This window comes from Vidua macroura, chromosome 7, assembly GCF_024509145.1.
Source record: "Vidua macroura isolate BioBank_ID:100142 chromosome 7, ASM2450914v1, whole genome shotgun sequence".
In the NCBI taxonomy this organism is placed as follows: domain Eukaryota; kingdom Metazoa; phylum Chordata; class Aves; order Passeriformes; family Viduidae; genus Vidua; species Vidua macroura.
The window spans coordinates 10,034,345-10,056,353 of NC_071577.1; the positions used below are offsets into that span (position 1 = coordinate 10,034,345).

Here is a 22,009-nt window from a genome sequence, read left to right on the forward strand (position 1 = left end):
AAACATTCTGGGTTTAGTATTGAAAAGTACTTGACTACTATACCTTGACCACTCCTGTCCCCAGAGCTCTCACCTACAGGTTGCTGCTTCAGGAGGCCATCACCTCAAATTCAGTATGGTAAAAATACATGGCAAAGTAAAATAATTTGCTTGCTGTTGCTCAGCAGGCCAAGACACAAAACTTTTCTATTGCCAATGCAAGATCCAGGCTGAGGTTGCAAGACCTTCATCTCTTGCGTCTTAACTTAGCACTGTGGATGCTAAATAAAAAAAATCAATTCACCAAGGAGTAACAAGATAATTGAAAGATCTTGACATTTGTTATTTGCTTCCTCCTCAATGCTCTTTGTGCTTCATGGCAATTCAACACATCATACAAAAAAGCTTTCTGCACAGGATCCATGCTAAGTGTAGCATACCCAGATACCCACAAATTGAAAAATACAGGACAAATAAGTTTTTATGCAAATTTATTAATTAGCTTTAACAATAGCAATACATAAATCAATACTATGTCCAGCATAAGGTTGTATAATAAAATATTCTGGTGAGATTGATTTCTAGTACGTACATTTTTAAGGGCAGTTCTCATCCAATTTGGACATTTTTAAAAAAAATAAATAAATACAGGGCCAAAAATGCTTACTTAATGAAAGTCCTGCTAAGTAAGACTTCAGGCTCCACACTGCTTCAAAGCACTACTGAGTACAGGTGTCTGCAGACATCTTGGACTCACACACAAAAGGGCTGTGCTCAAGCAGCATACATTTTTTGCCATCCAATGCAGACCAAAACACACAAGTTTAAATCTCCTTGTTCCTCTTCAAACTAGCATTCACTTTTCTATTTTAGGATTGTCTTGCCTTCCAGCTGTGATGTGCGCATATGAATCCTAACCACATCATGTTTACCAAACACAAAGCTCCAGTCCTCTCCTAATAGTACTGCACTATCTAGCGGAACTATTTATGAAACAAATTGCTACTCAAATTAAACAAGAGTAAATTGTTCTTGGAGAAAGGGAAAAGAAACAAAAAATGCCTTTGGGAACAGGCAGGAACATGGCATGCTCCCAGCTCTATTTATCACATTTTTGGAGCTCTCTAGACTTCAGAAATACACCCTCTCTGGGATGTCTGGTGCTTAGTGCTACAGCATTAAATTTTTGGCACCCTGGGTTCTGTGCACTGTAGACAGAGAAAAAAAAAAAGCTGCATTTTCAGCTTTGTTTCCCTGATGGCCAATGAGTCCAAGATATACAGTGGCATTCAAATGTTTTTCAAAGTGCAGTACAGAGGCATTCACTGACATTTGGACTACCTTTATTTATATTTAACAATATTAAAATCTGGTCCCAATTTAAATTAGATACACATGAGAAAATATATTTGGCAAATCATAGCTACTTTATTTACTAGTGTACTTATCATATACCACAAAGCTATCCTTTGGACATATTTACTCTACAAATCTAGATAAGCTTATTTTATTTGTCTTCTGACAAATTCTGCTGATGGCAAAATTCCCTTTTCCTTAAGTTACAGTCTGGATTGAGTCACAAATTTTAAACCTACTCTAAATTACATATTTTACTTTATTATATCAAAATAAAACCCAAATGCTTGGTCAAAGTATAAACACTTATAAACCTAGTGAAAACATCCCTGAGAAGCTTTCAGCAACATAGAGTAATTATTAGGTTTGGTCCATTAGAGGAGAAAAATCGTTACATCCAGTTATTGAAAACTATGGGCTACAAGTCCATTGGATTCCCATTCATTCCGTTTCACACCTCTTACAAAACATTGTATCTGAGAAAAAAAAGCCACTAGAGGTTCTTTACATTCTTTGATGGATAATGTAATTGTTAAAAAATTTGTGATGACTGGCCTAGATTCAGCCCTGGTGTAACGCCTTTAAATTCAATGGAGTTCACTCACTTACATTCCAGGGTTGAGTCTGGCCGCATATATGACTGTGAAGGACAGTACCTAAAATTAAAAAACTCTTAAAAGTTACAGAGGATATTTCTCACAAGTTGCTGACATTATGTTTTCACATACTATTTATTCTGCAAACAAACATTTTACCAATATTTAAATTTAGAACTCAGACTGCCAAGCCGTAAGAAAACTCAGAACACCACCAGGTTCAACTCTACTGAGAAAGCAAAGTGCGTAGTTTCCACAAAAGTGCACATAGGGTTAATGACTATGGAAGTACTGTGTTAGTACACATGCAGGGTAAAAAAAAAAAAACAAACACAAAACTAACAAAAAAAAAAAGGCAAGAACTTATTGAACAGAGGGGATGTATCATTTTCATTGCTCTGAAGTTACTTTAGAGGGCCTCTCAGTCCATCATCTCATTGGTTTAGCAGTATTTTAGAACAAAGTCAAAATTCACATACACATCAGATAAATGCAAGTAATCCAGCTTTTGCATGAAATATTAACTATTTTCAAACGCAATTGTTTTCAGAAACCCTACTAAAGCCTGATATATTGGAAAATTAACTAAAGCTGCTTGTACTCTGAGGCAAAAACTAAGTTAGCACTAGAATTTATCTTTCTGTACCAGTACTCCTGACCTTAGCACTTTCTGCTACATCAAACCCGAGCAAATCTGCCATTTGCAATTTAAAAGCCATGCTTTGTAATATTACATCAATAGCTTCTGCTAAATGAGGCTGTTTTACTCTAAGAAGTGCAACAAAAGTGTAATACAATATCCTGTACCTAACAGTATTCTAGTTTGTAAGGAAACATGCAAAAAACCTGCAAAGGTGTTTCCATAAAGTTAAACCAAAACATAAAATACTATAAAGGTTTTGGGAAAAAAAAAATTGTTTATTAGAAGAATTCAAGAAGGATCATAGAATATTGTGAATTAGAAGGGACCAAAGCCCAATGTTTAGAGAGGATGCTTATACCAGTTTAAGAATAAAGGTGAGCAGAACTGTTCATGGTAAAGGAATATTGGAGAAAAACTCAACCAACTAAATACTGTATAAAAAGTTATTCTGAAGTAACTAAAAAGAAGGACAAGACCTCATTTTACTCAATAAACACAAGAATTATTCAGAATTCATGGTAAATTGAGTACGTATAACCACTTAACCACAGTATCACTGTGGGGGTCAGCCATGGAACTTGAACAGTATTTTTGTGATCAAACACCAGACTTGTGGGGAACCTTTGATACTGCAGCTGTCGAGATCAAACCAGGCTGTCCTTTGCCAAACATGAAACATTTACAGGGTCACTGTAAAATGGATTTTGTCTCTTGGGACAGCTTCCCCAAAGAGCTAAGTTATGCATTCAACTCTAGAGAAACACCTCAAACAGGGTCATAAAAGCAAGTATATGTGCTTAACCATGGTATTTGTGAAGCAAAGTTAGTAAAGAGAAGTGGATCCTTTCAGACAGTAGATGTGTTACCAGGTGGTGAACTGTCAGGGGCTGTTTTGGGATCAGGAGTGTGACAAACAAAGAGTTGTTTTCCCAAGCTTTTTTGGGCAAATCTGAAGTACATTATGTGGCCCATTGCAACAAAAGACACAGAAATAAGCACCAATAAGCCAAAAGCTTCAGGGTTTGGGGCCAAGATGACCATGATGAAGTGCAGCAAGTCAAGAAGATAATTCATGGAGTTTTGGACACCGTTTATGATGCCTCTTTCAGATTCTATGACGTTTTCTTGGAGTAACTGTGTGACAGTCAAATCAAAGGACCAAAGGCCTATGGAGAGAGAAAACAATTATCCATACTGCTGGGCTTCCCATGGCAAACTCATCACTGGCACAATTCAATTCATCCTTCCAAGCACTCACTTCTGCCAAAAATGCACAGGATAAGATACCCTCTTGTTGACTAGAACTGATTTCACCACACTCACAGTCAAGAGCAATTTACTTTCCTTTTACAAAAATTTCCTGAAATACATAAACTTAATGTGTTAAGTTGCCTGTCACATCCTGTTTCACCATGACTATCAAGCCAATGTTTTACTCATCCTTTCCGTGTTTAAATAGCTGGCTTACAGCTATTTTATCTTACATGCTAGGTGCAATCACTAACACTCTGCATAAAAAAAAACCCCAACATCTTTTATACTAAGCAGGATACACAATAATTTCAAATGGTTGACCATTAGCTTCCATACTGCTTTAGTCTGTTCATGACTCAGCTTTTATCCTGCAAAAAAACTTAGTACATGTGAATCAAGTATTTTATTCCTCCAGAATTCAGCAAAAACTGCAGAAACTGAGGATAATGATTCTACAGATGACCATTACTGTTCATTACATTTATATATTTGACTGCCTATTCTGTTGACAGATACTAATATTATGCTAACCAGAAATACCTCAGAAATTTAAGCTGTCATCCAAATCAAAGCTTTCCTTCTAAATGCCAAGACAATTTAAAGAAATGGATTAATTTAGTAATCTCTGAAATTTGAAGGTTTTCATAGCAGATGTGTTTGGTGCTGTTTCCTAGTAACATGTGGTTTCATTTGGTTGTGATCAAAAATCATTTAGAGATGAGCTTTCCAAAAAATATGTTACAATCATCTCCAAATGTGGTAACTTTTCTCCTATTAGTAACATAAAATATACATGGAGTTAGTACTGCAGTCTTCACCCTAGTGATACTATTGCAGGATCATTTCATTTTTATGTGAAGTATAATCAACTAGCCCCAGAAACAAGATGTAACATTCCAATTATTGCCTCTAATTCTAAAATCAGTTGTATTTAGTTGAGAGGCACTGTAACTTTTAGAATTAAAAGCAGATAATAAACTAAATTTTAATAGAGACATAATACTTACCAACTCTAGCAGCAATAACTCCTGCAAACAGGAGACTAACAGAGATTAAAGGCACGGGCTCAGGACTCATCTCTGGGTCACTGTTAGCAGGAGCAATAGACCCGTTTAACAAGTTGGGCATTCCAGTTGCAAAAATCATTTCAGGTTCTGGAGATGCTATAGTAGGCAATGGTTCATTTTCAAACAGCCTGGCACTGATGTCAGCAAATGGAGAAACAGTCAAATCCATAGGACTTCCAGGCATAAATACAGAGATGGCACATAGGATCAGACAAGCAAACTGAGCCACTCCAGAAATAAGGCCCGTGCGAATAAGGCCACATTTGCGCCGAAGCCAAGTGAAAGCTACTGTTCCCATGATTCCAGTGACTGCTGAGGCACCCATGAGGAGGCTTAGCACAGAGCCACTCAGCCCCTGAGTGTATGCATAGCCTGTAGTGATACAATCAAATCCCAGAACAGTCATGTAGAGAAATGCAAGGCCCATGCCTGCAAGGAACACCGGCTGGTTGTAGTACGCAACCCATCCGTCCCGGAACGTTATGAAAGGTTCGGCAATCCGGGCAGCGCAGCCGACTTCCTTCTCCTGCTGGGGCTCAAAGCCAGTTACATCTTTCTCAATAATCAACTGCACTCCTTCAGCGGGTTTCATGTCACTCTCTGTAAACAGAAATGGAGCTGTCAGATACACTCCTGCCTGCAAAATGCACAGTGTAAAGCAACAGACAATTGTTTAAAATAAGCTCACTACTGCAGAGGTGCATCAGTCAAACTCCACTGCCAAGCTTTCTCTTAATTACCTAAATTAAATAATTTAAAGCATTCTTAAATTCTGCCTGGGGAGTAAGATCAAGTAAAGTTTATCCCTATCAATTTAATTAGACAGTGACAGGAGAAAGCACTGCCTGCTTCTAGACTTATGACCAATGCCCCAGCTCCACAGAGAAATTATTTGCCTAATGAAGGCCAGTGTCAGTTGGCATTTTAACACAGCTTTGTAGGCTTAAAAGCACTGACTGAAACAAGAAGGGCATATTTAAACATCTGTCAGTACCTCATGTCATGGCAGAAGAACCAAGGCTGAAGCCTGTCCAGAGTCAAAAGTTTTCAAAGCTTGACTTAAAAAAAAAAGAGAAATAACAAACCAAAAACCTATGCATTTCTACAACTGCATTCTCACTGTAATAAAGGGAAAAGGCACTTCCACTGATCACAAAAATCCAAAAACTCACTGCACTATTTACACTAGTAAGGAGGATAGAAATTCCACAAAGGTCTGGATGCCCGAGCAGTGCTTTTACACTATTAAATTCAAAATGAACTCCACATACAGCAAGTGAGATGCATGAAGCACCTCAGTAACTTTTAAAAACAAGTCTTCTAATGAAATCAGAATACTGTTTAACAACAAAGATTAATAAGTGTTTCCTACATATTTACATTTGCTAAATGCTTCATTCCCCAGAAGTATTTAAGAGCCAGTTCCAAAGCTGTGGAGCCTTCTACACTCTCTTGCTCTCTAACACTTGACTGCCATCAGCCTGGTCCAACAGCTTGCTGGACCAGCTGTTACCACCATGGATCTGATGGCTGGGAAGACACATGCCTTCAGTACTTTCAATAGCAGCTTTCTAACTCACAATATATTGAGACAAAATTGTTAGTTAGCATTTAATCAAAACCCAGGAATTCTTATTATTAAAAAAAAAAAAACAACTAAAAAATCCAATAACAAAACAAAAATCCACCACCTATGTTACAGCTGGGGGCCATAACATGAGCTTTCAGTAGTATTCATATACGGCTACCTTAAAAATGGGGAAACACTTAAGTTTAGTATTTCAGCATCTGCTACTACTTCACAATAAAAGGTCTGCTTCTGAATTTAAATTTCTGATATTGAGTCTATCTAAAGTGACTTTAACACTAATTTCAGTGTTACTTATAGTAATAGCCATAGTCATCTACGCTGTAAATCCCACTTGTACTACTTGGCCAAGGAAGCAGAGCTGAAGGCCAAGAGTTGATTTTTTTTCCCCATCATCTCCTGAAGCATGTAAAAGTCATTCAGCCATGCCAGAATACAAATATGACCATCTATTCTAGAACCTCCTGAAAGCCTGTCAGTACTAGGTGTAAGCAGAGATGAGTTAGCAAGGAATAGTCTTACAGAGCCAAGGGCCTGGTCCAGCTTATCAGCTACAGTATAGATGAGTAGGAGTATTCCTTATGATCAGCCTGAAGTTACAAGGCAGACTTACTCTAAGGGGTTAACAAAGAGAAAACAAATCATTCTTTGGCTGCATTTTATGAAACTCCTCAAAAAGCTGCACAAAGTGGTGTGACTTAGATTAGAGTCTGTTATCTATATCCCAAACCTGAAATCTCCAAGATAGGAGCAGAAAGCTATTTAGCCTCAAAGCAGTGCCTGTGGAAGACAGAAGTCAGCACTTGGCTTGACTGATGCAATGAATATAGAGTGAATTTGAGTAGGTACATTACTGTGTTTTCAATACCTTTCTTCACATTCAGCTGTTTCAGTTCCGATGCTTCAACTTTTGTAGATTTGTGAGCCAGAGTAGGAGTTTTCTGATAAACCTTCCAGAGCAGCAGATATTCCACACACATCGACATCAGGTTCCAGCCAGAAATGAATCCACAGCCAATCATCGGGGAGCCAAATGTCATTATCTGACCAACAGCCATTGGGGCCAAGATATTGGTCAGCTGATCAATTCTTCTTATTGTGGCATTCATATCTGTCACAAATTATTTGATGATGAAATGACTGGTGAACACTTATAGTGAAGTATTCATTGATATAATTGTGAATTACACATGTATAAAGGTAAAGCTACAAGTCTTGCTCCAACTGTAACTGGTTCCAGAAGTAACCAGAGGCACCTTCAGACTGTTTCAATATTTAAGCTCACTGCAATCAACCAAGGTGTTTGCAAGCCAAATCCCTACTCCTGCCAGTTTTGACTGCATGAGGTCTTCCAGGTTTAGCATGCTGGGTTTACTGTGGCAGCATAGAGATTCATGGTTCATCATGAGACAAGGTAAAACTCATCATGAGATGAGATCACTTTTACACAGCACTGATCCTGTGGACTCTGAGCTCTATCCCTGTAATAGTCAAACTTAGCATGCACAGCACCAGGAATCTCATAAGATGGAATTGTTCCTTGGGAAGATAGTAATCCATCTCCCAGTACTGGAACATGTATTTCTTAGCCTCCTCCATTCATTTCTAATAACTGGTGGCCAAAGAACCACCATGATAGCAGCAGAACTTTGAAATGGCTTTTACATTTCCTTGTTAAGTCACATTGGTTGATGGCAGCTGTAGGCATCCTTAGATCTTACTGAGCAAAGTCCTCACTCCTTTCTGGTCCTTTGATGTTTACAGTCAAAACAAGCAACCCATTCTCAGCACAAATGCATCTTTCATTTGCTACTAGGGAATGCCTCACCCTCAGTCTTATCTACTTTACTGTCATTAAACCACCCGGGTACCAATAAGTTTCCAGTTAATAGTGCCATTCTTCCACTCCTACAAGTTGCTAGACAGTGGTTTCACACATGAAGGCCCTTTTAGAGTCCTACTGTAAAACTAGAGCTTGTGAAGGCCAAGTGAAATTCTACATCAGTATGAAGCTGCTTTATTGAATCTGTAGAGAATTAGTCCTTGCCATTCAAAGAAACATTTGGGTTACTCTAAGTCAATTCAATGTTAATTTAGCTAACCCTCAGTCAAATAGTTAAGTGAGATACTTACATAATATTTGGCTTTAAAAATTCCAACCAACTAACCTTTGTTTTTTGAGTTCAGTTATAATTCCACTCAGAAAAGGTACAAAGAGTGAGTAGGAAAACTAATCAAGGGCAACAAAGGAGAAATTAAGGTAGTTTTCTATTTCCCTACTCCACTAACTTGTATAACTAATATTTCTTTTTGAGGAGGGGTAACAATGCAGAGATGGACAACAGTATTTGCTGCAAAGTCAGCGTCAGCACATAGCTTGGGGTTTTTTTGGTTTTTTTGTTGGTTTTTTTTTTTTTTTTTCATTAAGGAGTTTCAAGTAGTCTCCAGATTACATCATGGTTAAACAGAAAACAAGCCTGTTCAGCCTGGAAGGGATGTTTCAGATAAATCTGTTGAACTAAGGTGCTTAATCCAGTGGTTGTTTTCATTCTCAATCAAGTAGTAAGAGAATTAACAGTAATCTCCAGCCTGATTTCTCAGTACGAAATGTAAGTGGTCATACAATTGTGCCTGAGCTCATGAAGCAGTAAAGAGGCAGGACTGACTCCCAGGCAGCAGTTCTCTGCAGGTGTGGTCTGTACTTTATCTCATGTGTCTATGTGGGACAGGGATGGGGGAGATGATGTGCTGAATAAGATCTGACACAGCAAGCAAGTTTTAGTAGTTCTCATTAACCTAAGACTTTCACAGATAGCTGCTATTTTTCTACCTGTGATTCACACACATGTGAAGAAAGTTCACCTGTATTACTGCTCTACAAAAGGCATGACCTAGAAAGGCACTGCAAGGTAAACATAAAAGATTAAGGAGGATAATTTGTAGACTGGGAAATGAAAGTATGACACTTTAAATGCATCTAAGAATTAGCCTTTCCTCGATGAAATAGGTAAATAACATTCCTTCATTGGAGATAAACATCAAGTAAAAATCTGGAATACAGGATTGAAATTTCCAAAAGGACTCTGAACTTTATGGGCAATTCAGGCAGCTTTATACAAAATTATAGTCCAGAAGCTGAAATGCTGTCTAAGCCTGAAGGTATCTAAACTAGAGAGGTCTGGGTAATGTTAAATTGCTCTGTGCCTTATTTGTAGTTCAGTATCAGTTCCTCTATCTAAGAAGGCTTAAGTCCCCTTATGGGGTCGATTCAGAGCCTATACAGCCTGACCAAATTCATCACAAAAAATGCTGCTTCCCACACTGTGTTACAATCAGAGGAGCAGCACAGCCAAAGATTGTTATACACCCTTTGGTGTATAATTTGCCTTGTGCAGCCTTGATGAGAGTCCCAGTCTCTCACATCCTAGAAGTGTCATGACTACCAAGCTACAATATGATATGAATGGGAATTAATTCTCTCTCCTAGTAGTATCAACATCACTGTGCAAGTGCAGGGCACAGGGGGAGAAGCAAACATAAATAATCTTTTGCCAAGGAGGTATTTTGTCTGTAGTCTATGCTCAAAAGTACCTGATGTCAAAGGAAAGCAGAGTTTCCAATTCCAACTGAAGGAAAGTTCACAGCTCTGAATTAGACAGCTAATGCTAGAGAAATGCAAGGTTTCAAATGTGCCTGCATGCACAGTATTACACACTGGCAATTTCCCAATATACCTCTTAACTGTTCTGGACTTCATTTTCTTTCATGCGTCTTTCTTTGATCCTTATGAGATGAGCCCAGTTACACAAGAGTTCTCTGTTTCATTCCAGGATCTAAAAATAAAGTATTGCAACACTTGGCTTGTTCAGCAAGACTAGTTTTCCTAACAGAGCTGCAGCAGGACTACGAGGAGGGCAAAACAAGTTTGGGAATGCCTAATTGAATTGTAATCACAACAGTAATTTGTGATCTCAGTAGCTGTAGTCCAGAGTGAGGAAGAGCAAAATAAAGGCTGCCCTTTTACTTGATGTTTTCTCATAATATCTGGAACTCAAAGATGCACTGATCTCTGTAAAACTCTAGTCTTAAAACAAAAATAAAGTCAAGCTTGGAAAGTAAGACATGCAAGGTATTATAAAGGCAATATATTTCACCTGCCAGTTTGCTTCTGTCTTCCCCTGCAACCACAACAATCCAGTCCCTCTGAATTGTGATCGCTGTGGCAGTGCTGGCCAAATTGGCAATATTTGCTATTGTGATAACCAGGATATAGCACAAGGTCTAGAGAGATGAGGGGAAAGAGTTATTATGTGAGAAAACTGATGGACATCTCCACTTTCTACACAAGCAGAAAAGACTTATATTCAATTCCATACATTTCAGCTTTATTCTTCACACAAAACAAGATCAAGTATATAATTCCTGGCAGAAACAAATCATGATCTGTTTACCTAACAAGTGCAGTTTCATTTGCCAGTTTTGTCTCCCAGAAATGTCTATACAGATTAGAGAAAAAGATAAAAATTCATCAATCTCCCATGCTACCCAAAGTTTCCTCAGAAATTAATTTCTTATTAACAAGCTGAAGCACTCACAAGAAGCCATCCATGGTATAACGTCAAGAGCTGTGTCTTAAACAAGAAGATAATCATCAGGATAACACCACACAGGATGACAGATGAATTCTGCACAACCAAGGATGTCTGGGCCACTGTTTTAAACCAAACAGAGCAACAGTTATGAACATAATGAGCTAACTATAGCCTTAAGGTAGACATAATTAAGGAATACACACAGATTTATTAAATAGCCTTGTTTTCCTAGTCTCCCCCAAAACCTAAGTGGCAAAAGTATACTTTATAGTAGATTCTGAATCTTCCATTGTCTTAGAGAAACAAACTAATGTCTAATGTAACTTTGTAGCTCTTGATTTACACTCAAAGTAGGTCTTCTCTCAATCTAAGTCCCTGTTTAAATGCTGACAGTATGTTTCAAGTAGTAAAAACCTAGCTCAAGCCTCTAAAATTCATCTTAAACCTACCATGGAAGGGATATTATTTTGAAAATTTATGGAAAGTAAAAAATCATTTGAAGAATTTGTTCCCATTTTATTTGTAAAACAGACTACTGCATATATACAATACACATAATGCAATTGCAGTGTGTTTACACTCAAAAGTGAAAGATGTTTGCATCCAGACAAAAGACAACAAAAATACAAGTGTATGTTAGTGTTTTAATGAAAATAGAATTTGGCCTGTAGTTATTTACCTTAATAACTTTGGCCTTAAAGTTATTTACCTTAAAGTTATTCTAATTTTTACCTTTTGTGTTTCCATACATCTCTACACATCACATGGGTTTGGCCCAAGTAACAGACATGTCATGACTTAAAACTGCTTTCCTCCTGTCTTTAAGAGTATCTCGGCATAACCATCACCACTCAGAAACCACTCTGCCCTTCTTCAGAGAGAACAGCAAGCCCCATTCTCATATTTGACTCTGTCAGCTTCACCTTTTTAACATGAATTCGATCCATCCTTAAGTAAATAACCTGCTCTAGGCATCTAACCTTTGAGCCTGGCGTTCTTGTCCACCCAGTCTCCAATAAGGGCTCCCAGGAGAAGAACTGATCCCGCCACAACCAGGCCATAGACCGCAGTCAGGAGTAAGCTGTTTCCATAAAGTTCAACCAGGAATACAGACACAGCAAAATGCCACATACGATCTCCCTTTAAGAGTAAGAGAACATACACAACATTACTGGTTGCTCTTTAGAGGTACACAGGCTCACTGTTTTACTAAAGCTCTGTCAAAAGTCTGGGCTAAAATAGAGGTTTGTTACATGTACAGAGGTGGTACAGGGATTTTTGTGGTTGTTGGTTTCTTAGGAGGTTTTTTGATTGCAACATCTTGTCACCATTGATTTTATCCCAGTGTCACTCTAATCAAGTGGATCATTATAGCCTGTAATACCACAAATCCAAAAATCCCAGATATTTTCTATTAGTACATTACTGGACAAAGTCTGTCACCAGCCACATCCAACAAGCTTCAAAAAGCTTACACAAATTCTCCGGCACAGATCAAATATTAACAACAGCTTTACCATCACTATTTAAATAACTTTTCAAGGCAGCAGTTTGCTCTTAGATGATCAAAGCTTAACTGCTGCTTTATAACACAAGAGTGAGTCAAGTGGAAACAAGTCAGCATACAATTCAGGATAGATATGGGTAAATGTTAACTGAAGTTTCTAAAATCAATGGACTTCAGCTGGTTTTAGTGTTCAGCACTGGCATATTACTCAGAGGAGGTAGAATAGCATAGCTCATTTAACCTGTTGTAAATTCACTGCTAGTTCAGCCTATTGCTAATTTAACCTAGTGCTTAAAATAAAACACATTCATGTCCTGATAGCCACTTGCTACAGGTACAAAAAGGACACCCAAATTGTTAAATACATCCAAGTGAAGTCAATTTCATTCTATTCAAAACATTCTTAGGTTTGCTAATAAATATATAGATTAGTTTTTTTGGGGGGTCACATCTCACTTTACTTTTGAATATATTGCAGCAATACATGACAGAAAATCCTTTCTGTAATCAGTAAAAAACCAGATGAATAGAAATCATTCATACCATTCTAGGGTACACAGGTTGTTTAATAAGGGTCCCTAACATTAGTCGCCTACAAATCAAACGTGAAACTGTTTTCTTCTGTTGCCTTATCTTAAACAAATAGTTGCTATGTGATACAGCAGAGTACAAATTTCTAAGGCCCTCAAATATTCGGAAGGGCTGGGGGAGGTGTAACATAAAAGAACTTTTAAAAATCAAAGCCAGCCAAATCTAACTTACTATGTAACACAGCAATCAAAAGTTACATAAAAAGCATACTATTTGGAGGGTCAAAATAATTGCAAAGTGTGATTAGCCCTCAGTATAGTACAAACACAAAAAGCACTTGCCTTTCCACATTGAGTTCACTGACAGTTTTCTGTCAACATTGTAACATGTAAACTTTGATACTTGTTTCCTTAAGCACAGGCTGAAAAAGATTATACTCCAAACATGGAAAGAAAAATTCTATCTTTTCAAATAAAAACCCCAGGGTATTTTGTATGCTTTTTCTAATTACATCCAATGACAAATGCTACTATAAACATGATCTGCTTGTGTCTCCTCTCATATATTATAAACCATTTTTCACTCAAGAGACACCTAAAGCCTTCTGTAAATATGTTCCACTTACATTCCATGGTTAGTTAGTAGAAATATATAGAAAATATCCCAGCAATGAATCCACAGGCATATAATTTCCCAATTCCAGCTTTCACTTAAACTTAATATGACCTGAGGTGGTACTTTATAAAATTTCACTTAAGATACATGCAGGTGAATTAATCCTGATAACTGTTCATTAAGCTAGAAAAGTAATCCAAAAATATTTTAATATTAAGTTTGAAACATATAGATGTTTCAGTTACTGGATTCTGACAAAAATGAAAAAGGCATTTTTAAAAAAACCTAAGCATGTCCAAGTCAGTGCCAGTCACTCCTGTCAGAGTGAAAAACTGAATCTGACTTCAAACTCGTGGAAAGGATCCTTTGACTCCAGAGACATCATGATTTTCTGTACACTTATCTGAGAGCCTGTGAACACTGTTCAACTTTATCCAACACATTTACCCAGAGTATTTTGATTATGTCAACCCACAGAGAAGATTTTTGGGGAAACCACAGCTGTTACAACCAGAAAGTAAGATTTTCTTTCAAGAATTAAAAACCATAAAGAATAGTCGAAGATAAAGGAGAAGAACAATATTAGTGAATTGCAGAGCTTTGTAGCAGGTATGTAATTTCAAGCTAAGAGCTATTGAAATTTGAACAGCAAATACTTTTTTCAGAAACAGGCAGATCCTTGATTACATACACTTAGTCCCACCTTAAAATGCCTCCAAATGTGGCTATTTCAAAGCTTTTAAATAGCTACAGCTGCTCAGCATCACTATCCTTTTAAAGACAGCTCCTCCCCTTCTGTAATTATAATTACCCTTATAATCACCTTATACTGAATGTATACAATCCCACGTCAGAACTGAAGCCAAGGAGTTGAGGAATAGCCAGGCTCCCACCTCCTGACAGCCTCCTGAGGCCTGAGGTGCACAGATAAGGCTGGGAAGTTGGAATCAGCTGATCTCCTGGGAAACATTAGGCTGACACCAACAAGGTGAACCCAGTTGCATGCTGCTCCTTCTTTATTGCTGAGGGATAGACAGCAACAGCATAAGGTCTGAGACTCCAGTGCAGCATTGCTGTCCAGCCTATTAAGATCCCTGAGGCCAGGCACACATTCAAATACATGACTGAGCAAGGGCCCAAGAGAGTCTAGACTTTGTTGAAGTCTGAACATTTCTGGAGATGTGACATGTTTACTTATTTACAGCTTCTCTTGGTATTTGGGAATGGCATAGTAACACAGAAACCTAATCAGCTCTCTCAATTACACCAAAACTCAATTTCTCTCAGGTTTTATATTGTGGACAGAGCCATTCTAAAACAAAGATGATCTATTACTTGGTGTTCTGAAGATTCAGGCATTTGTTTACTGTTTCTGGTAGCAAAAACCTTCACACTACAGGAACACCAAAGCTTAGGAGATACAAAAGGTCCTGTGCCCAGTTCAGTCAAAATAAGCTATTTGCAGAGTAACTTCTGTTGTTTGAGCAGATTTGGTTGGGTTTTTTTTTGAGTCAAGATTTTCAGCACAAAACTCACCAGGACTGGATCAGGAGTATCCCATTAATATTGCTAAACAGATATCTTGTAGTCTATCATTTGTTACTGTGTGCAAGATTGTTTTCTAACTCTGCTTTGTCACTTTTAGTCAGGGACTCAGAGTTAAGTCCACCACAGAGCTGTGAAGCACTGGCCAGAGGGGAGTAAGAAGGGTTGCCAAATTTCCAGAGAGGCACTTTGTGGGCATGACTGACAAAATCTGTGGCAGGCAATAAGCCCTGACCTCTGAGGAGCTGCTTGGTTCGCTGCTTTTTAATATTAAGAACTGCCAAAATATTGCACTTGTTTAAACAAACATTTGATACCACTCAAAGACTTCTTTCATTATGAGAAACATCAGTACATCCTTTCAGGTTAGCAAAAGCAAGAAGCTCCAGAGTTAGGCATGCGCTGTTGTAACTGTTGATCAGCCATTTGTTCAACACATACATCAAACCAATCCAAATGTTCCAACACAGGACCAAAACAAAGAACAAAAAACAGGGAGAAACCTTCTATTTATTTTTGAACCAAGCCATTGTATGGAGACTGAAAATTGTGTTAAAATACACACATATTCTTAATTTTATTCTGTGGAGCAGAACCAGATTGTCTATTTTTAGTGGATATCTTAAGGTAGGTTTTTTTAGTATTCTTCAAGTGAGTAAAAGCCGGTATAGTAAGTTATATTAGCACAGAAGGAAATAATTTCAGGAGGCAAGCGATTTTACAGAGGACAACTCCTGATGCTGTCAACAAGTTAGCTAGTGAGTGGCAGTATTGAGTCCATTGTAAACACTGAGCATTTCCCAGTAGTAAATATGAGTCCTTCAAATATAATGCTGCAATGGGCTGTCTCTCATTCTGCTTCTCTATAAGGAGTCTCCCTGGTTCTATAGTTATTTAAAAACATTAAAAGGTACAGAACCAGTCCCTCCAAAAATTGTCTACTGTACTACTCTGCACTAAAACTAAACCTACTGCAACATATCTTGTAAAGATTATGAAGACTTAACAGCAAGTTGTTGTAACAAGACCTCTACGGTGGTGTGCTAATTTGTGAAGATTTCTGGAAAGCACCAATAAAGCTCAGGTAAATCATAGCCAGATTAATAAAATCCTACTTCTACCAGGCCAGTATTTTACTTACCCAAGTGGACAGTGCATGTCCAAGATAAAGAAGAAACTTTGCAGACGTAAAATAGGCAATCACAGATCCTAAATGAGAAATAAGAAACAGATGCTAAAGCAAATGCGGGCACATCCACCGCATTTCGGTACAGCAGGCACAGCTCGCTGCCGTGGACACCGTTCTGAGAGCGAGACGCCACCGGGACACGGCGCGATTTGGTGCCCCCCACCCGCGGGCAGCCCCGCCCGGTCACCCGCGCCCGCTCCGCGCCCGGGAGCCGCTCAGGAGGCGGCCCGTGCGCACTGACCGCCGCGCCGCCGGCCCTGCGGCTCCGCTGCCCGCGCCATGCCGGCCCGCTCCGCCGCTGCCCGGGGCTGAGAGAAGGGGGGGGACGCGCGGCTTCGCTCCGTGTTGCCTTCCCCGACTTAGCTAGCACTGTAGCTGAAGTCGGAAAGCCTTGGCCTTATGCGCCGCGGGCGGCGGGGACGCTCCGCCGCGGAAGGGCCGAGCGCCGCTCGACGCCCGGCTCGCTGCTCTGGGCTGCCGAAAGCGTCGGGCTGGAAGCGGCGGCGCGGCGCCTTTTGTACGCGGCGGCGGCACCGCCCCCGCCCGGCCCGCCCGGGGGCGGCCCGGCTCCGCACCGCCAGTGCCCGGCGGAGCAGGAGGGGCGCCCCGCGCGGCTCCGGGTGGGCAGCGCCCGATGCCGCAGCCTCGGCTCCCGGGTGGCACCCCGGCAACCGTGAGCCCGGCTTTCCGTGCCGCGGGCCCGAGTGCTGCCTCTGGCTCGGCTCTCTGCTGTTGCCTCTTTGTTTTCTGGCATCTTGAGAAACGTGACGTCCTTGAATATGCAGAGTCAAGAAGCTGGGGTTGTTAGAGAAGTGCCAAGTACCTCAAGCCTATGGCTGAAACACTGCCAAGGACAGTGCTCTCAATTCTGAGCTTCCAAGAAAAAAAACATAAACAGAGTACCAAAATTTAAGGTATTTAATTGAAATAGCTTTTCTATTCTAATGAAGGTGGTGTGGAATTGAACCGGTTGCTGCTGGCTCAGGCTGTCTGCTTCAGATGAAGCATCCTACCGTAAATACTTTTTTTGCACACTATGTGACCTACTTTTGGTATTGACCACCACAAAAAAACTGCATGTTTATAGGACTTAAGAAACTGTCAAAATGTACAATCAGCTAGATCTTTTTCAGGATACTATGCAAATATTTAAGAATTATCTGTCCGTCTGCAGTTGAAATCATAATGATTCTTGGCTGCCAGAGCTGAGATTATATTTTCATTGTGTAATACTGTGACGTTCCCTCCTCTGTGTGTAAAATTGCTTTTGGGTTGGGTTGTGGATTTTTTTTGTTTGATTTTTTTTTTTTTTTTTTGGTTGGTTGGTTTTTTTCCCCCCAAGTATATAGGCCACCCCAGAAGCAAATGCCTGACATAACAGACCAATAACCTGTCCTGGTGTTGCCACTCCTGTGATCTTGTTCAAAGTATTCTTACATTAATTAGATGACTTTCGATGCATGAATCATGGATTATACTTTGCATAATGGGAACTATACCTTGGGAAAAAATAATTCAGAAATAAAATTCAATCTAAACATAGGAAGCCTAAAATTGCTATTTTAATGAGATTGGTTGTCCTAGGTGAGTTAAGTGTTTCCTCTTATGGTATATTCCTTAAAATTTTGCAGAAAATCTTTTCTCAGATTGGCATCAAAAGCAGAGTAAATTTTCTTGATGGCTTTTCTTATACAGCCTTACTGCTTAAACTGTACTCTTCTTTACTAACAGCTAAAAAGATAATTACTTTTCCTAAACCTTAACAATTTTAGTATTATTAGCCCATGTTAAATAAAGACCCTTCAGCATATCAAAACTGATATTTTGTGGTTTTAAGTTTCTTAACTGTCAGTTCTTGCACTTCTACTGATAAGGGCAGTGTATTCCACAGGTAGACACACAGATGAACTCGGGTCTAAGCCTGGCTGTTACTTGTATCTCAGCAGGAGGGCAGCACAATCTGTGTGACAGATGCCTGCCCTGCTCCATTGCAGACTATCCCACTGGACTCACATCTTTTCCAGCCCTGTCCCTGGTGGCACTTGTGTTATGGTTTGGTTACTGGATTGATGGGGTCTGATCTGCTCTGTCAGGTACATAATGCATACATACATATATGTGATACAGCAGCAGTTCATCCAGGAACACCAGGAACACTTACCAGCAGAGTACTGCTGGTTAGACCTTTTTTTGTTACTAGAGAATCATGTTTTCTCTAGTTTTTAACTCTCTAGAATTAGAGTTTAAATAATAATTTCTGATTGAGTGTTCACTGAACTTTATACAAGTGTATTGGATTATATTGGTGAAATCATCATCTCGGCAATTTTTTCTACTGATAATGAATTGGGTTTGGGTGATATTTAAGCTATGACAAGAGGCAAAGAAAACATGGAAAACCATCTTTTGAAATTTGAAAAGCAATGGTTGCTGTATCTCTTTGGGATTTCTCACATGGAAGAATATGTGCTCTGTCCAGTATGACACAGAGTGAACACAGAGTGAGTCTGGAAAGCTGCTGCAGGGGATGTCAGCGGAGGCTGTATCGTGTGTGCAGTGAGGTCGCCTGTCCTCAGTGCACAGTGTGTGATGCACAGGACTGCACAGTGCAGATAAACCCTGCAGTTTGTCCACTGCAGGTCACAGCCACACCAGAGTCACTGCACACCATGACACGGGGTACTTGCTGCCAGCAGGCACCAGCCAGAATTTCTTACATCCCCAGGCATGTATGTTATATCCTTTTCTAACAATTTCCCTGACGAATGTCCAGAGGAGTTAGACATATAGCTAAAAGGCCATAGCTGATTTGTGAGGCGTTTCCAAAAGCAGGGGAGTTGGCAGCTAGGGGAAAATCATAGTTTTTCTCCTAAATTTGCCACCACTTTGCTGATGATCTTCTCAACATGCTTATTAAAGTCTGTGCTCAGGTTTTCTTCCCTTACAATACTGATGTCCAACATAATATAGTGGCTTGAGCACTTTGATTTTTACATCTCAGATGCTGTTAAAAAAAGCCTCAAATATTTTGATAAATACTCCACTAAATCCAAATTTCATTAGATTGCTTTGTGAAGCCCTTGTAAATCTATTTTTTATAGATGCAGGTCTTTTTTCAGGTTGACTGGCTCACCAGAGTCTTTTCAGAACATTTACAGATTTCTGATGTATTTAGGATGTTTAATAGCTGGAAGTTGTACGAGAGGAGTTCCCAGTTTTAGTTGGTACATCCCCAACTCAGCAGTCTTGCAGCAACAATTTACACAATGGCACAGCACACCAGCCATGGATTTGAGACCAGCCCTGACTAATGGTCACTGGCAGAATAAACATGGACATTTGAATTAACAAGACATATATTTATGTTATAGTCTTCCTAGCTAAAGTTTTTTTCAGTGGATAAATTCCATATGCTTTCTTAAAAATATATTACTAGTATAATTTATCTAGCTATTATTTGAATGAACAAATATAAATACTAAACTAGTTTTTAGATTTTTTTAAGTTTCTGATTTAAATATAAAAATAATTTAATTCAAAAGACATTCTTCAAAGTATTTCTAATAAGACAGCTGTCTAGAACAAAAAAAAACGTATATTTAATTTTTCTGGCAACAAGGGCAACAATTAAACTATAAGATGTAAACAACTGAAAATATTTTCATTATTGGTAAGTGCATAACTATGATGTCAGTAATAGTCAAAGATACTTCCAAGAAAGACACAGAGAGGATACATTTTGGCTTTAAACAACCGCCCACATCAGTGGCAGCTTCTTTGAGCACTGTCCTTGTAATAGAGCTGCTGAATGTAGAACAATAGCAATTTTACCAAATAATACTTGCAATTGTCATCATGGTTTAACCAAAGAGGCATGACTCATAGTGAGAGACCTCATGCACACTCGGATCTTACACTCAGCTGAGAAGTTTCATGAAATTTAATTATCATGCTGTTGCCATTCTTCATTAAGACACACCTCTTGGTGTGCAAAGTGGTTTTTTATTCATTCAGCTCACACAAAGCCAAGCAAAACTGGAAAGAATATATATAATCTGTGTGTTTTGAAGGGTGAAGCTCAGAAGCCTTTACTGCACTGCCCCCTGCTATGACTTGGGCATGGGAAGCTCTGGCTCTGCTGCTCATAACCCCACACATTCAACTCCCAGAACTGCCATCTCTGTATCAGCTGACACTCCGAGTTTGCAATGCTCTTGCACAGGCAAACAGGCAGAAGTGGGATAGAAAAGTCTCCCAGGTTTTACTCCAGACCTATTCATGTCACTTGCATGTTAGCAATTTGAACATCTATACCTGGATGGTATAATGGTCATTAACTAAACATCTACTCCCTCCCTATTTCTCTAAGATCCACAGTGGGATGCTCTCATGGGATTTGTTTCATTCAGACTTCAAAGTGACAGCTCCTGTCTCTCAGGGCTAGATGACAGATCAGTTGTTTTAACCTGAAACAATCATTATTTTCAGGACCAGAGCTAGGCACTTGTGACAAACTCTTGTGAGAAAATCATCCAGAACCTCCAGCAAATTCAGAATTGAGAGGGTTGTTTGGAGAGGCTAGAATTATCTAGCTTATACACAACTCCAGCTCAGAGAGCTGAACCAGCTCACATAAGCAAGCTAAACGTTTGTAACTGATAAGTGATAGCCTGACTAGTGACCAAAACAATGTAAAATCACACATTATATGTTGTGCAATATGTTATAGGACAACTGGTTTCAAGAAGAGGCTCCTTTTGTCCAATCTTTCTCAGTCATAAGAAAACACTGTACCCTAAACTCAAATAAAAAAACCATCTTGTACCAAATGAGAAAAAAGTAAATAAAAGAAAAGAAGTCACTACATCTACTTAGGGACAAGTGGATGTCTTGACCCAAATGTCAAGAGTAACATTTTTGCAGACTGCCTATATTATAGTGCATATTCTTTCTCAAGAGAAGGAATTATTTACTTAAACTGGAACATTGTGTTGAGGAAGAGACTGAAATGAGTCTGGAGGGTAAGATAACAGCCTATCTGCAGTTTAAGCTCATTTGGTTTGTTTTCTTCATTAGAATTTACTGCAGTTTGTCTCCTATCGTGTGTCATTGTTCTATTACTAAACAATAAAAGAATGCTTAACAAACAGTATTTTGTTTCCTGTGTGTATTTTAGTATGCAATATTAAAAAACTAGGATTTGTTATTTTTCCCACAGCCTTCTAATACCTATGAATTTTGCCTTTATTCCTTATGTTAAGGTACTTGATACATACAATAAAGTCAAATATGAAATCAAGTCAGACAGTATTTGTATCCCTTAAAAAAAAACCCCAACTGTTAGAAGTAAAAGGTATCCTTCTCTTAAATTACTCCTGTTGGAAGTTATGGTTGACCTCTTTAAGACAGTCAGATTTTGATATTCCTGTTCACCTTTCTGCAATGTTTTATTCTGATTCTATGCCAAGAAAATACTAAAAAACAACATTTTTAACTTCAGGCACATGCTTAGTTTCCATTGATTTCAATGAAATAAAGACCAAACAA

The 22,009-nt window shown here is 38.9% G+C and overlaps 1 protein-coding gene and 1 long non-coding RNA gene across 3 annotated transcripts in view; both read right to left on the minus strand.

Annotated features, from left to right (window-relative positions):
* The window catches only part of SLC40A1 (solute carrier family 40 member 1), a 179,242-nt gene extending 162,308 nt beyond the window's left edge, over positions 1-16,934 (minus strand). The window contains exons 1-8 of one of the 2 annotated variants that reach the window (XR_008438005.1): positions 16,704-16,934; positions 16,415-16,482; positions 12,056-12,215; positions 11,079-11,194; positions 10,638-10,764; positions 7,352-7,594; positions 4,836-5,495; positions 2,275-3,740 (exon numbers count right to left, since the gene is read on the minus strand). Coding sequence is in view for 1 of the 2 variants with exons in the window: in XM_053983059.1 (XP_053839034.1) it covers positions 3,421-3,740; positions 4,836-5,495; positions 7,352-7,594; positions 10,638-10,764; positions 11,079-11,194; positions 12,056-12,215; positions 16,415-16,482; positions 16,704-16,743 (1,734 nt within the window). In the remaining variant the exon portion in view is untranslated. Of the gene's footprint in view, positions 1-453; positions 3,741-4,835; positions 5,496-7,351; positions 7,595-10,637; positions 10,765-11,078; positions 11,195-12,055; positions 12,216-16,414; positions 16,483-16,703 lie in introns of those variants that run through there. The other variant, XM_053983059.1, reaches the window with a different exon arrangement.
* LOC128810314 (uncharacterized) overlaps positions 1-22,009 on the minus strand; it is a 71,540-nt gene that overhangs the window by 30,105 nt on the left and 19,426 nt on the right. The gene's annotated exons all lie outside the window — the stretch shown is intronic.